The sequence below is a fragment of the Athene cunicularia genome, assembly GCF_003259725.1.
Source record: "Athene cunicularia isolate RWA chromosome 5 unlocalized genomic scaffold, athCun1 chr5_part3, whole genome shotgun sequence".
Taxonomy (NCBI): Eukaryota; Metazoa; Chordata; class Aves; order Strigiformes; family Strigidae; genus Athene; species Athene cunicularia.
This window is the reverse complement of record NW_020799103.1, coordinates 7,345,102-7,361,110: the sequence shown is the minus strand read 5'-3', so window position 1 is coordinate 7,361,110 and position 16,009 is coordinate 7,345,102. Positions and strand designations below refer to the sequence as shown.

Below are 16,009 nucleotides of genomic sequence, written 5' to 3'. Positions count from 1 at the left end.
GGGGGGGGGAATATGATTATGTGTGTGTGTCCCCAATTTACATTTCATGGATTTCTGTGGATGGTCATCACATCTTTCATTCAGTTACGCTGAGGAAGATTTTGGAAAATAGCAAATAAAATGGTTGTGTTGAATCTGGATGGCTGGCTTTCTCAGACTCAGTGAGTCTTACGTAGTTCATGGAGTTTTATTTTGTATTATAGTGGATTCCTCTTTAAAAATATCCAGGTGAAGGCAAATCTAGGAAAAAAAAAAATCTTTCCTTTAAACTGTAGCATCACCAACTCTGTAGACTACAGCATTTCATTCTGATGAGGAGAGCTGGAGCGTCTGCGGATTTATCAAATAGTGTTTGGAAAATCTGCGAAGCCAGGGCCTTGCCTGTAAGCTGGGACACTCTTGGAGGTCGAGCTGACCTGGCAGGAGTGTGTTTTTACAAGCTGGAGGACACCAGATGAAGGACAATCTCAAGGCTCCATGAAACGGAGCCTGGGGCAGGGGTCAGCGGTTGGTCCTGGTGTGGGTCCCTGTCCATCCCTCATCTCTGCCAGCAGAGCCGCCTGGCTGAGCGCTCCCAAATTTCCTGCAGGCAAAATCAATCCGCCTTGCTGAAACTGTTGATCTGAGCTTCCCAGCTGGCCTTGTCTGCAGCGATATGGGGAGAACTGGCACAAATGACTGTGCTGGCAGATTGATGAGGACCGTAACAGGGAACAAAGCAGTAGCAAAGAGCAGCTGTGAGCAATAACCCTCTCTGCAGGCACGCAGAGGAGCATGTCCCCGTGGCCATGGCTGTTCCTGTGGTTCAGCAAATTGTGCTGCTGGTTAAGCTGTGCTCAGTTCCCTGAAAGGCTTTATGTAGATGTGGGTGAACAAAGTACTCCCAAGTAAGCGGAAAGCAATTAAAAATTATTAAAGCATCATTAAAACCTATACGGATAGCTGCTTTATAGAGCTAAGTGAGAAAAATGCAATGCTTTTCATTTCAAAGTTGTCAGAGGTTATATGGTAAGGCTATATAGTAAATCAGTGGTGAAGCTATGAAGAAAATTCAAGAAACCAGACAGAGACTGCCGTTCTGTACATAGTTCAATTACACAACATGCAATTCACTTTTAAATGCGTGTATGAAATGGCCAGTGTATCATCAGTTTGTGAATGGCTTTCATGCTATCATCAAAAAACTCGCTGCAATCTCTTTGTTACGAGTTTGTAAAGCAAACAGAAATGCAATAGGGAGGAGAGTCTGGAGCGCCCAAAATCTGAGGCTGTGATGATAAACAGTTGGAGAACTGCCAGGAGATGAGCTCTTACATCTAACTTTCGCAGATCATTTACAAAATATGTATTTATGCATTTGCAGCAGTAGTTATCCATCAGTGGGCTGAAGTGTCTTAACAGAGCTACTTTCAGGACAGTGTTTCAATCCCATCTTTATTGTTCTTGGAGATGGAACACTTGTACGCCACTTTATAAATCTCTTCCTTAAGGAGCTTATTTTTACAGGCATTTTAACAGTGGAGTGTCTGGCTTGACTTTTAGATCATTTCGATTCTGTCCTAACACTCAAATCACTTCAGGTATGGCTTCTTTTTTTTTTTTGGTGCTTTCTGTGTCGTGAACTTCCAGTTATGCATTTCTCATTTCGAGGAAATGTTGAAGCTGCCACATGCTGGAAGAGGGTTGTCCTTTTGATAGATCTGGAAAAGGATGTGTGGTACAGCTCGGGAGGGTTAATGTACCATCTGAACAACTAAACTTTCAATTACTAAAAATTTCTGAGACCGGTGATGCTGTCAGTGGTAGATCCAAGTTGTTGCCCAGGTCTCTGTAACAGCCAGGTACAAAAGATTGCTTCAGGACAATTTTTTCCTCTCATTTAAGTTTCATCTCTGCGTTCCAGCTCACCAAGTCAGTACTATGCCGACCTGGAGACGCCTTCTTATCACCACCTTCCCCTGCTTTGAGACTGCAGGCATAAATCTTGAGGGTCACTTGAAAGTTTGTATACTCATGCAAGCTTTAAATTGGGTCAGGGAGAGCTGCACCATTGGTGCTATTGGCTTAATGGTGGGATATGTCAGGCTTTGTGGCAACCATACCGTCAATGAGCTGTGTGAATTTAAACTTGAAGTGCAAAAAGGTAAGTTAGGAAAATGAGCAGACCTTTTGCATTTGGCAACTGCGAATAGAAAAAGGCTTGTAGAAATAATACTTTTCCTTTTGAATGATGTTCTGTCTTTTGACCCTTGTTTTCTACTTTTGTTGTGCTTTTTCTCCAGCTGGGATGACAGCAGCTCTGTCAGCAGTGGGATCAGTGACACCATAGATAATCTCAGTACTGATGACATTAACACTAGCTCCTCTATCAGCTCCTATGCCAACACACCTGCCTCCTCCCGCAAAAACTTAGATGCACAGGTAAGACCTGCTTTAGACAACTAACACTGATCTTTATTATTTTCTCTGTGCAGTAGGTATAATTGTTCTAAGCTGGATGAAATTGAACACACAGACAGCCTTCAGTACAGACGGTATCACTGAAAAGGCAACGTCAAGCAATATAACTGCCTTATCATACGTGGCATTTACTTAATATTTCCTCTACGGGTGGAATCTGTGGCATCTCTGCTGTGGTGGTGTGGCAACACATGGCTTCTGCCTTCCTGGTGGCACTGCTGCACAGAAAACATGCATCAATAGATGGGATATTTATTTTTTTTTTAGCTCTAGAAAAGGTATTAAGTTTTCTCTTAAAGAACAGAATTTAATTAAGTCAACATGAAAGTTCAGAGATTGTTTACACTTCCATCAGAAATGTAAGTGTGCTAGGCAAATGAAATAGATTATTTTAAACTTCCGGGGTGGCATGTTACTGCAGGGTTTCTATTTTTGGCAGCATTTCATAGGAGGATAAATTTTACATCCATCAGCAGCGTATGTGTACATTTTGTGCCCAGACACCACACATCCAAGGAGGTTAAATCAAGTGAAGGTATCCAACAGATTTTCATTCATCAAGAAGACTGCATAATACAGAGATTTGCAGTGATATAAACGTGTTTTTTTCCCCAGTTGTACAGAATTTTGTTTGGAAAAGTGCAGGACTAAGAATTCCAGCTTTGTTTTTGTACACCCACCTGCTCAAGGGACTCGGGTGTTGTGTGTCAAAGCAGCCAGGACACAGTACTTGGCATTGCAGCAGGTAGAGGAGGGAATGTAGGTATAACCTTCTCCTCTGTTTCTTTCCTCTCTTACTCTTCTCCAGTCCTTTTCATGACTGGACCTCAAATCTGTTTTTAATATCAAGTTTTAATGTAGACCTGTGGTTGCTGTGAAGTGTTACTGTGCCTACAGGACTGTGGTGCAAGCATATATTAGCCTTTGTTCCCTTGCCACGAAGTGCATATTTGAGCCTACATTAAAGATTTCCAGTGAGCCTCTGGAAATCACAGCGATTGCGTGTGTGCTCGAAACTGCTAATACAAGTCCCATACAAGTTGAGAGGAGTTAAGATCTATCTTAAACGTGTTTTTCAGTGTGTAACAGAGAGAGTAACACAGACAACTAGAAGTATTTTTTTGACACTTGTTACTGTCTCAACACTGTAATACTGTTGGAAAAAAAGGAAGAAAAAAGGGAGACATGACTAAACATTAACCTAAGGAAAAAAAAATAGAAACTCATTTGACTTCTATCTTCTGATGGATCAGATTCTTGGAAACACCTCAGAGAGATCAAAATCTGTGTTGACGAACTCCTCTTCCTCCTCCACAACTATTACAGCATCCAAGAGAGTGTAGACATACACCAGAAGAAAAGCAGCTGAAGCTTGTACAGACAGTAGAGCGTCGTCATTAAAAGAGGAAGCTGGGAGTGAAGGCGTATAAGTTGTATTAGCAGGTTTTTGCTGTGTGTCTGTGATCTGCCTCTCTCCTCAGTTTTTGTGGCTGACAATATTATAGGTATTACTATTACCTGCAAATTACTGTCCATAAAATACTTCATTTTTGTTCAGACAGAATCTCCTAATCCTGTCAACTAGTGGCATTAAAATAACTTGGAGTGATGGAGCCATGTGTAGCTTGCAGGGTTGATTTTTTGCTGCCCAATGTAGTTCTCCGAGCTCATGACACAGTGAATGCTGCATACACGCCTTTTCTGTCTTACCTGGAGTATTGTATGATGACCTGTGCCCAGGTTTGTGGGGCCCAAAGGACTGGCAGACATCTGCAGAGGGATGTGGACTTTTCTTCTCAGGATATCCAATGCTTTGGTTCTCCTAAACAGCAGGCACTTAACTTCTAAGCTGCTGTGATTCTACCATCTCTTTTTGAGACGTTACGGAAGTTGGATTTCAGATAAAGAGGGAGTTTGAAGCCGATACATATGCAGCTGGGAGTCCAGACAAATAATACAGTAACATCAAAGGGAGAGAGCCCTAACATGTCAGTGTGTGCTGATAAAATCAGTAACTTGGACAGAATCATTTCTGCAGAGGAAGAAAGTATGGTTGCAGGAGGGAAAAAAAGTCGCTGCTAAGCAGCTAATCTCAAAGCTGCTCAGTACTCCATACTCCAGAAGCCAAATTTCTCCATCTTTGAGAATCAGGACTTAAATGTGATAGTGACTCCAGCTTCATAGACATTCATAATTGTAGTCCCCTTTTCTAACAACGCTACGAAGATGTTCGCTAGTTGGTTCTGATCAAGCTAGTGATCGATGTCTTGCTCTGATTGTGTCGAGCACCAAACCACTTAATGTAGCTTATACGACTTCTGGGAACCTAGTATTTTTAATCCTTTATGTTGCACAGACTTAGATAAGTTACCTTTTACATGGCATTGCATATAGTATGCCTTTAAAGTCACATACACATTATTTTAAGGAGAAATTAAGAGCTGGTGGGCATTTGAAAATAACTTATTTAACTGAAATAAAGTGGAAGAGAGGGAAGCAATCGAGTAACAAACTTGTGCATGCAATGCTAAAAATGTCAGAAAATGGAAAGGAAAAAATTCCTTTAAAAAGGAAACAGCAGCATCTTCAAGCTGTTGGATCAAGACGACTTCTCAGTTTCGTTGGACCAAAGATGGGTTTGGTCTGTTCACAGCTTCATGAATAGATTTACAAAACTGTAGGAATAAATTGAGAAATCCTAGTGGTTACTGCTACTCCCAGCTCAGTCAGATGTCAGGCTTTGCTCTCAGCTCGTGCTCGCTGTGGCTTGCCATGACCTCCAGCAAACAATATTTCCACTTTCACCCACTCCAGGCCTTTCAGGCAGGTGGAGTTTCAGCTGCAGTCCTGAAGCCAGGTTTCACTGTGTTTTGGTTTTGATTCCTTAGTCATGTTTCTGTGCTGTGCACACTGTTTACCATTAAACAGAAACATCTCTGGCCAGAGGGCTTCAAGAGTAGATGTGGAGCATTGCAGAGGCTATGGAAAAACTTTGGCCATGGTGTAGTAGTAGAATGAAATGAAAGAGAAGAAAGATAGAGAACTTCTTGTAATGCTGTTCTCTCTGTTGAGACTCTCCTATTCCTACAGATTTAAAGGAGAGGAAATAGAAGGTGCAGGAATATTTCATGGTCAACCAAAACTAGAATAAGCCATTTACTAACGAGTACATGTATTTCTTGCTGTTGAACACTAACAGTGTAAATATGCAATTCCAGACAAGGCAGTTGAAGCAAAATACTAATGAGAGCACATGAGGGATGATGTTGAGGTTGTTTTGCTGGTCGATTTTTTTGTTACTTCTTGCCTGTGCGCTCTTCAGAAATCTGTAAGCGTAGGAGATGTTTGCATGAAATGCTGATTTTAGAGAAACACGAGACATAGAAACACTCACTGAATTTATTCCACACCTACCAGTGGTCATAAATGGGAAGGTAACCAACCATCCCCAAACCTTGCAGCCATACAAAAAGAAGTTAGAAAGCAGTGTTTCATTCAAACCTATGCTGACTTGCTCTCTTTGAATGGAGTGGCAAAGAACAAACATTTGCGTAGCACGAGGAAAGTACAAAAAAATAATATCTAAATCCATAATTCAGCAAATGCTTGTTAGTCTAATGACTCAATATGCAAGCAGATAACTAACTCTTGCATGTGACTGAAGAAAGACCGTTGTGATGTGTGGTGTCAGTTTTCACATACTGATTGCTTAGACTAGTTTTTCAAGCTTTATTTAAAAAAAAAAGTAATTATAGTAAAAAGCAGAGGAAATGAAACCGCAGCACAGCTTCCCTAGATTGTTTAATATTAATGATGTGATCTGGTAGGAAGAGAGAAGTCATAAACTTGAAACACACTTTAGGAACGTAAAAATAAAATAGAACATTCTGCTGAAAGCATGATAGATGATCACGCTCCTTCGCTGTGCTGTGCTTTTCTGATTATCCAAAGGGAGTACAAGGTTGTGGGCTTTAGAATATTTTGGAGTATTTAAAATAATTTCCTTTTAAGTGATACTACCATTCAGCTACTGCACAGTGCTGAACACATTCATCTTCTGCTGAGGCTGCAGGGAAGAGATAGCACTCAACATCTTACAAAATTCACCAACTCTTTACTTGGGAGCTTCATGATCAAGTGTTGAATTGTCAGTCTCTTTCATGGTACCATGATGGCTGCAGAAGACGTCAGCTATGAATTTTTTATCTGGATCAGGGTTAAATATGTGGATATTCATCATTTGTGCCTGATCACAAAATAGTTGGTTGTGGTGTTACAAAATTTGCCCGAATTAATCAACAGCATTTGACAGGAGAAATAAGAATTCTACGAGAGTAATTATTAGCAGTAGGAAATGCTAATGTATGGAGAATGTATTTTTTTTATATATGGATAATAGATTTTATTTAAGTGTTTCTGAGAATTTGGCAAAGTCTTTCTAATGAGAAAATTCTGTATTTGATTTTGAGCTTTGCAAAACTCCATAAAAGACTGGTAGTACAGTCAGTCTGTGCAAATAATAGGGGAAAAAGCAGTTTGTGGGAGTTGAATATACGTTAAAAACGGAGGTAATTTAAGTCAGTCTTGAGTATTGTTAGGAAGTTGTTGGGGAGTTGTTCTTCAGTTCTTGGGTGTCCTTCTACTATGGTAGATTAAAATGAACAGCATTCCACACCTTCAGATCTCTTCAGAGAGCTGCCTCCTCATGCTGTGGAGATAAGATTGCCAGACAAGAGATAGGAAAGCAGCAAGAACAAAGGAAATCTGGCTGCACGGGTTTGAAACGTTTTTCTGGCATTGCAGTAAAAGGGTTCATCAGAAATTCGAGATGGAGGATTATAAATACCACGGAGCTTGAATATATCCTTTATAAATCAAGTTGGGGGTTTTCACGTGTTTAGTTAGTTATTCTGAGGGGCACAGCTGTTACACAATTTGTATTTTTCCCTAGCATATTTAAAACAATGTGTTGTTGCGGGTGTTCATTTCTTGCTGTGACATTTCTTTATCAAAGGCGTGTTATGTTTGTTGGTACTTAAAGAGATGACTGCTCAGTTGATTAATCAGTTTGATGGTTCTCATTTATGAAGCTTCTTAAAAGAAAGGCTTGCTCTGAAGCTTGTATTGCAATTCCTTATCTGTCCTAGACTGATGCAGAAAAGCATTCCCAGGTTGAGCGGAATTCCTTATGGTCCAGTGATGAAGTCAAGAAATCAGACGGAGGATCTGATAGCGGTATAAAGATGGAGCCAGGATCTAAATGGAGGCGGAATCCCTCTGATGTGTCAGATGAATCTGATAAAAGCACTTCTGGTAGGAAGAACACTGTTATTTCACAGACGGGCTCCTGGCGACGGGGCATGTCAGCTCAGGTTGGCATTACCACACCAAGGACTAAACCTTCAACCACCTCAGGCACATTAAAGACACCTGGAACAGGTGAGAAAAGGTGTAAGATATAAACAAGCCCAAAAGTGTGTTCGGTATGAAAACAGTTTAAATACTTTCCAGAGGCAGAACCTGAACTTCAGGTAATCCTGTCTTTATTTTTAGGTATTGTTTTAACCTATGCAGTATCTCGTATGTTCACATTTCTATTTTTGTTCATTTGAAAATGAATATTTTGAATTAGTACACCATGAAAGTTGTTTTCATGACAACTCTCATCTTCAGCCAAGCTATTTTTGGGCACAGTGTTGTCATATGAAGAATAAATAATATAATTTCGGCTTTTAAAGTCATATTTTAAGAACATACAGTATGTGTGGTCGAGGAGATTTTTTTTATTTTTTTCCCCCATACTAAACCAGCATGTTAATTTATACTAAACAATAGTTCTGGATTTTCTTATAAATGTATTAGTGATTTTAGCACTTGCAGATGTGTGAATGAAAATTGATTGAATTTCCATAATCTACTAATATAAGTTAATATCTCTCCTCTTATTGGATCATGTACACAATTGTACCTGAAAAAGTTAAGTTAGATACTTTCTGGAACAATGCTTTCGAGCAAAATTTTACTAACGGCCTAACTCTACTTCTGTCTAATGATAAAAAAGGATCAATCTGTGATAGCTACAGAGGGAAACATTTTTTTTCTAATCTGTCACTATTACATAAGACTGTTCTGCTTTTCATATTCTCGAGGGCAAACACACCACATACTTCCTCTGGCAAGTCTGCATGTATAACTCACCAGAGTGGCATGTAAGTTCAGTGCAGACTAGATCATAACTTCTGACCACACTCTGGTGGCTAACACGCTTTTGCTTTTCATGCTGCTTTGAGTTTCATCATTTGCTTGATGTTTTCAAGTCATTAAATATTAGAATTCTTTTTCTATTTTTGTAGGGAAAACTGATGACGCCAAGGTATCAGAAAAGGGTAGACTATCTCCTAAAGCTGGACATGTTAAACGTTCCCCATCAGATGCAGGACGCAGCAGTGGTGATGAATCCAAAAAGCTTCCCACAAGTAACTCTAGAACAACTGCTGCTAATGCTAATACATTTGGATTTAAGAAACAGAGCGGGTCAGCTGTAGGCATGACTATAATCACTGCCAGTGGGGCAACTATCACCAGTAGATCGGCTACCCTGGGAAAAATCCCAAAGTCATCTGGACTCATGGGTAGGACCACTGGTCGGAAGACTAGTGTTGATGGCTCACAGAACCAGGATGATGGCTACTTAGCACTTAGTGCCCGAACTAATCTTCAGTATCGTAGTTTACCCCGGCCCAGTAAATCCAGTAGCAGAAGTGGAGCTGGGAATAGATCTAGCACAAGTAGCATAGACTCCAACATAAGCAGCAAGTCAGCTGGGTTGCCTGTCCCTAAAATGAGAGAGCCTGCCAAGGTAATCCTTGGAAACTCTCTGCCAGGATTAGTCAATCAGACTGATAAAGAGAAAGGGATTTCGTCTGACAACGAAAGCGTGGCCTCATGTAATTCTGTTAAAGTGAACCCTGCATCACAGACTGCTTCTAGCGGAGCTCAAAGTACCCACCAGCAAGGAGCCAAGTACCCCGATGTGGCCTCTCCCACTTTGCGCAGGTAGGCAATAAATTCGTTGATTGTGCAATGATGTTAGTCGGAGCTGAATGATGAGGACTCTTCAAGCCAGGCCTGGCTGTGTTTTGTGGAGGACTTACTATTTAGTGTCCTACATCAAGGTCTTTGTATTTACCTTTAATTTCACATAAACAGGTTGGCCAGTGTTGTAAATACTCAGTACATCACGCAACAGCAGCCAAAAATTGAACATCTGGGGGAAAAAAAGCTGTCTGGCAGAAAGTTTGGCAACTGTGATACGAGTCTTTGTTGCAAAAGTCATACCTGAAGGCTTTATCCATGCAGATATCGCAGGAATAAGAGTTTTCTTGCCTCAGGATTACTGAAGAGTTCTTGCGCCAATACTCCAGTGGTGGATCGAATTATAAACTGACAACAGGAGAGTTATTTCAGCTTTTCCTGATGACATTGGCTTAGCTCGACCTGCCATACTTAAAATTCACATGCCTAACCCAAACCAGTCTCACAGCTGTGTGGATTAGGGCAGTGTGTTGCGAGAGTCAACATCAGGTTATTTGCCTGTGTAGAAGAACCCTAAGTAAATTTACTGTCTTAAGATGGTTTGAATTTTTTTATTTTAATAATATTTTTTTAAACAAAAATCTTATCTGCCTTCTGTTTCTTCATGACTGCCCCACACATTATTTTAACATTAGCATTGAGTTGGCCAGGAGTTAATTTGCTGATGCAGTGTGCATCAAAGCCTTGATATTGGTGAAAGGTTCCGTTAAGATTATTTTTTAATTTAATTTGACATTGAGTAGCTTGTCTGTTTCAAGTTGCAGTGTTTTGCATTTCATTTTGTCTTGATGCCCATAATACCCATACAGTTATGCTACATCATCCTGCTTCCAGTGATGTGAGAAAGCCACATTCCATCTGAAGCACCAGTGCAAGCATAATGGCTGTGATGGCAGCTTAGGCTAACGCTGTAAAGGGGTGTGAGCTTTCTTTTTGGATGGGTGGTTTTATTTGAAGAGCTTATGTGAGGATAATTCAAGATACTTTCTTTATTCCTGTTTATCATTAGATAAGCCATGTCCTTTAGAACATTTAATTTTTATCGATGGCTGCTTATAAAGAAAAACTCCAGTAGACCTTTCATTTCTACAGTATGCCCCGTGAGAAATGTAGATGTTCAGTATTGCAAGCCTCAGGTGCATCAATCTCGAAATTTGATTGGAAGGTTTTTTTTATTACAACAAAACCACATTGCTAACTGAAATACCATATTAGAAATACATGAAACGTCAAAGAGAAGACACTGAGGCTCAATTTAACTGGTCCCTCATTTGATTTACAATTTCACGTTGAAATGAGTTGCACATGTTGGTTTTTGCATATTTCTTCTTGGCCCTGTAATATTCTAATATTATACAATAAATTAGAATCCACACCTTTGTAGTGATACAGATTTACCTGTAAGTCTGTGAATATACGTAACTTTTACGCTGTCATAAGCAGTGAAATTCTATAATTCTGCTATGGGGGCCATCACTGTTCTCTCAGTATTTCCTTCAGCTCTGATATTAGGTATCTGGCATGTCCTTTAAGTGAAACCATGATTTATCTTGATATATTTTATTATTAAATTGGGCCTTCACGTATAATACACTGCTTTTCTGCTGGTGGGAGACATGCATGACCCAAGAGCCAGCTCAGATATGTCAATCTCTTGTCAGTAATAGTAGATAGGAGTAAATAAATGTCCTCATAGGGGATGTCCTTCCAGAGTTAATCTCTGTATTGATGTGACTGCCTTGCTGGGTTGGGTTTTCTCTAGACCACATCCTCTTCTGAAGGCATTTGTTATGAGATTGTGGTTTGACCAGGAACGGCCTGTAGCGGCTTGTTTCTGTTTATGCCACAGTGCAGTATCCTTTTAGTTGTATTAAAGGGGCTGTGAGACATTTGGAGAAGACTGCAGAGCTTAAAACCAGCTTGTAAAACTCTTGTGTTGGCGCTTGGGTTCTTTTTAAGCTCTAGGATCCTATCTGTGAGAGTACAGTTCCCGCAGTACAACTGAAGAGGTGGTGTGCAGTGCTGTAGGAGCAGGCGTACCATGTGTTGTTGCAGGATGGTTTGACATTTTTCTTCATACTCACTGTGATAGCATTAATTCTAAATAAACCCTAGACTCTAAATATCTCTAAATCCTGTAGGAATGAGTTTTGTCTAAGTCAGTGTCTCCTGATTGGTGAGGTGTGGTGTCCAGGTGAACCAAGTTTGCTAGGTCTGTGCTGGTTTGTGAATGTCTGTCTACATCAGGTGCTGAGAGGATCATGGCACAGAGCAATGCTGAATTATGAGGTAGATGTAGGTGCGCATCTTAGCCTGCTCCAGCAATGCTGTCCTCCAGGTGCTTTGTGGCAAGTATACCACAGCAGCCATCCAGCTGAGATCTGAGATGTGTTCCAGGCATCTTGTGCAGATAGCACCTGTGCAATAAGTACAGTGCTTCTGGGCATCACTGGGCTTACTGCACATGTACAGTAAGGTCCCAGCTGGAACACACACAGCCTGTGTTTCTGGGAAGTGTTGGGCAAAGTGATGTAGTGTGTGTGTGTGTTGTACAGACAACCTGGGCATACTCAAAGGCAAAGTTCTGCTCGGTGCATACGCACCCATAAATCTCCAGGAGCTCTTGTGTGGAAGTGCTGTAGTCCTCTATTCTGAGGACTACGGTCCAACAGACAGCCACGTTGAAAGATTTCATCCTCAGTAGTCCACACTGTTGATGAAAAAAAAAAAAAAGCAAATCCCTATAGGTATGTGTGAGAAAAACTAAGGTTCCAAAGACAGTTACAGGAACTAAGTGGCAGAAACAGAAGCAACGTTTTGGGGTGGGTGTTTGAAGCTAGAGTCAAAAGATACGCTTCAGGATTTTGAGGATCAGTTTTAGGATGATTGATAATCTGCTCTTGAGCATGTTTGCTTCTAAGACACTTTTGAACTTCTGAGAACTTTCCCATTGACTATTAATGAGGGAACTGAAGTCTCTTCTTCGCTGGCAGTGCAGCTATGTCACAGGCAACAGTGATGCAAACTGGAGATGCTGCAGTTGTCTTCCTCCAGCCATGCTTTGGTATCGGTAGATATTTTTCCTGTTACATCCTAGTAAACGCTGCTTGTGTGCAGAGCGTTTGGTGATTTGCGTAGAACTTAACTGGATGACAAGCTTTCAACCTCTAATATTCCATGCTTCAGAGTAATGAATGCAGTGTTTCCCTGTATCCTTTTTCCTTAAGGAGCAGAAGACAATGCAACTGTATTTTAGTTCTGTGGTGTTTTAGCTTTGTGAAAAGAGTATTTGATGATTCAGAGAAGACACACCTAAGACAGATTTGAAACTATAAATTCATAAATTTATAGTTGTGTATGCCCAATCTAGGATCTTAATGTTGCTTTTTGAAGCTAAGAAGATATGGTCTTAATATAAAATAATACTTGCATTTAATATTCCATTTTATGTATTTTTAATGTTGTCTTTTTTTACAGACTTTTTGGTGGCAAGCCTAGTAAACAAGTTCCCATCACAACAGCTGAAAATATGAAAAATTCAGTAGTCATCTCCAATCCTCATGCTACTATGAACCAGCAGGGTAATCTTGATTCACCATCTGGCAGTGGTGTGCTGAGCAGTGGGGGCAGCAGTCCTCTGTATAGCAAAAACACAGATATGAACCAGTCTCCACTAGCTTCTAGTCCCAGTTCAGCACATTCAGCTCCTTCCAACAGTTTAACGTGGGGTACCAACGCAAGTAGCTCTTCTGCTGTTAGCAAGGATGGCATTGGATATCAGTCTGTCAGCAGTCTGCACACCAGCTGTGAATCCATTGATATCTCTCTGAGCAGTGGAGGTGGGCTGAGCCATAACTCCTCCACTGGCTTGATTCCAGCCTCTAAAGATGATTCTCTGACTCCCTTTGTCCGAACCAACAGTGTTAAGACTACATTGTCTGAAAGGTTAGTAGTTTTTTTTCTCTCGTTTCCACTAAGCTTTTCTGTAGCTTATACGTGAAGAAAGTCCTGGCAGCAGTAACCTACACTGCAGATGCAAATCACACTGTGCTTTTTATAAGATAATACTGAATGGTGTTACTAGAACATATAAAGAGGCCATTCCAGGCAAGGAGCCTAGTTCAGAGCAAGAGGATGGGTTCAGGTTAGGTTTTTAATTTGCTGTGGTAGTCAATGTGAGAGCTTTCTTGCTACCACCTAATATTTGAATTTTGCATCATATATTATCCTTCCAAAGTTGATGTGATACTGATACTCAAAAGAAACCTCCAGCATTGTTACCATTTGGATTTGAGAAGCCAACTGTTTTGTGTTAAAAAACTTCTTGTTCGTAACATTTGACAAGCTTTTAAGCTGAAGGTCATGCTGAAAAGAGAAGTCCCTATCTCCCTAGTTACTTGATCCCTTCTCGTTCTTTCCCTGCTGCCCTGTCCCATCTCCAGCTGCTCCCTACAGTGTTTTGGTTATAGGCATTCCTGTGAATGCTTAGTCAACCGAACTGGGAGATGGATCCAACTGAAAAACAATCATCTGAATTGTATTTCAGACTGATGAGTTCCCCCATCCTTACATGATGAGATTAATCAATATCTGTGTGGACACAGAGTAGGACCTGGGAACAGACTGAGCAGGGAAAAGGGAACGGGACTGCTTTTTCAACATCAGAGCTGTATTAATGGCACATTGAGCTAACATTGGGATAAATCCAACAGTGACTTGCTGTGCATGCCTCTCCGAGTGACCTTTTGTAGAGGGCAGTAGTACCCCTGCAAGTTGGAAATCAGCTATAGTCTGATGTGTAACTCTGTAGTCGGGTAGCAAAATTTTTGTAGTTGCCTCTCAATGGAGAAAATTACTGCTGAATATAATGTTCTGACAGTTGGGGTTTCTGTTTGTGTTTTATTATAACTCCTTTCTGTCCTCTCTTCATTCTAATATTCCTTCTCTCGTTTTCTGTCTTGTTGGACTGATTCTTCTAGCCCTCTTTCTTCCCCTGCTGCTAGCCCCAAATTCTGCCGCAATACTTTGCCCAGGAGACAGGACAGGTAATGCTGTCTCAGGACAGGCGTATGCACAAGGCTGTAGGTTTTGTTGCCCATCTCGGTGAAGCAAATTGTTTTGTGACTGACTGTGCTCAGTTGAATCCTCTGCTGTGTTCATCGTTCAGGTGTGAACTGACTCAAAGACATGCCAGTGAGAGTCCCCTCAAACACCCCATCTATCTACCTAAATCAATCTGGAGAATGGCATACAGCAGAGTTGGCATGTTTTTGGTGTCGTGCTTATTACTGGGAACATCTTTTGGTGGGGGGGGTTATTTTTTTCCCCCCCCTCATTTCTTTGCCAAAGGCAATTTGAAAATCTTGCCATTTTTTTTTCTACCAATCTGAACTCTCACTAGCATTTCAGCATTCCTCTGGCATGCTGCTTTTCCCACTGCCTTTCAGGCCTGTCCTTTTTGTCGTGAAGTCCCCGTGTCATTCAGTGTCGTCAGTCTTTTATTGCAGTTTGGCTCATGAGTGTTTTGCAGGGACTTAGGCACATCCATCCTTGTAAAGACAAATGCTAAAGTTAGGAGAAGATGACCTGAATCTAAACATCTAGCTCACTTTTGCTCACTGCTGTAATTTGAATCACTCCCACTCTGTAATTTAGCTGTAAGGATTGTTATTAAATTAATTAATTTAAACACATGGATATTTTCTTTAAAAACAAATTAAAAGACTCTGCTCAGTTACAAGTTCCATCAGTTGTAAAAACATAAATATTTGGGTTATGGACGACTAATAGATTCATTTTGCTTCACTAATAGAATTTAAGCTAAGATTTGAAAATTTAAACCGTCTGGGCTCAGTACTTTTGCTGAGATACATTGCAGCTACGTAACAGTAATTAGCTGCATTCCCTAAATGGTGTCTGCTGAAAGAAATGACGGGAAGGTGGTTTGGACTTGGAGATTCTCATCAGTTTTCTCAAATGGCCTGCCTCGTGCCTGCTGAAAAGCATATTTTTAAGCATCCATTTAACGTTTAAAGAGCCATTTTTGTTCATTGTGGGTAGGAGAAATAGCAAAATCACGTTGTGAACAGATGAGATTCATTGGCATGGTACCAGATGCATGTTTGTGCAAATCCACACCTGGGTTGAGGAGGTTTTTGCATGTTTCTGTAGGAAGGCCCCAGCACCTTTTCCTCTGAAAAGGTGATGCAGATGTTTGTTCGTCCTGATCTTATTCCTTCCCTTTTGTTCTTCTCTGAAGTTCTTTTCTTTTAACTTTTCTGCAGCGACCCACATCTTGATAGGAACACTTTGCCTAAGAAGGGACTCAGGTATTGGTGTTTCCACACGGTTTAACAGCTTTTGTTGTGGCTTTGGAGTTTGCTTTGTGTTTCTGTTGTGGCTGGTGGTGATGGTTGCAGTTTGCAAGAGGCGGCAACAATATTGTCTTTCTTTC

General features: G+C 40.7%; 1 protein-coding gene across 12 annotated transcripts in view; it reads left to right on the top strand.

Moving 5' to 3' along the window:
• Positions 1 to 16,009, top strand: part of NAV2 (neuron navigator 2) — a 417,220-nt gene that overhangs the window by 358,959 nt on the left and 42,252 nt on the right. For 9 of the 12 annotated variants that reach the window (XM_026850748.1, XM_026850747.1, XM_026850744.1 and 6 more), the window contains 6 exons: positions 2,283 to 2,421; positions 7,608 to 7,899; positions 8,814 to 9,516; positions 13,033 to 13,500; positions 14,535 to 14,600; positions 15,840 to 15,884. In XM_026850748.1, the coding sequence (XP_026706549.1) occupies positions 2,283 to 2,421; positions 7,608 to 7,899; positions 8,814 to 9,516; positions 13,033 to 13,500; positions 14,535 to 14,600; positions 15,840 to 15,884 (1,713 nt within the window). The remainder of the gene's footprint in view (positions 1 to 2,282; positions 2,422 to 7,607; positions 7,900 to 8,813; positions 9,517 to 13,032; positions 13,501 to 14,534; positions 14,601 to 15,839; positions 15,885 to 16,009) is intronic. The other 3 variants (XM_026850745.1, XM_026850743.1, XM_026850740.1) reach the window with 2 other exon arrangements.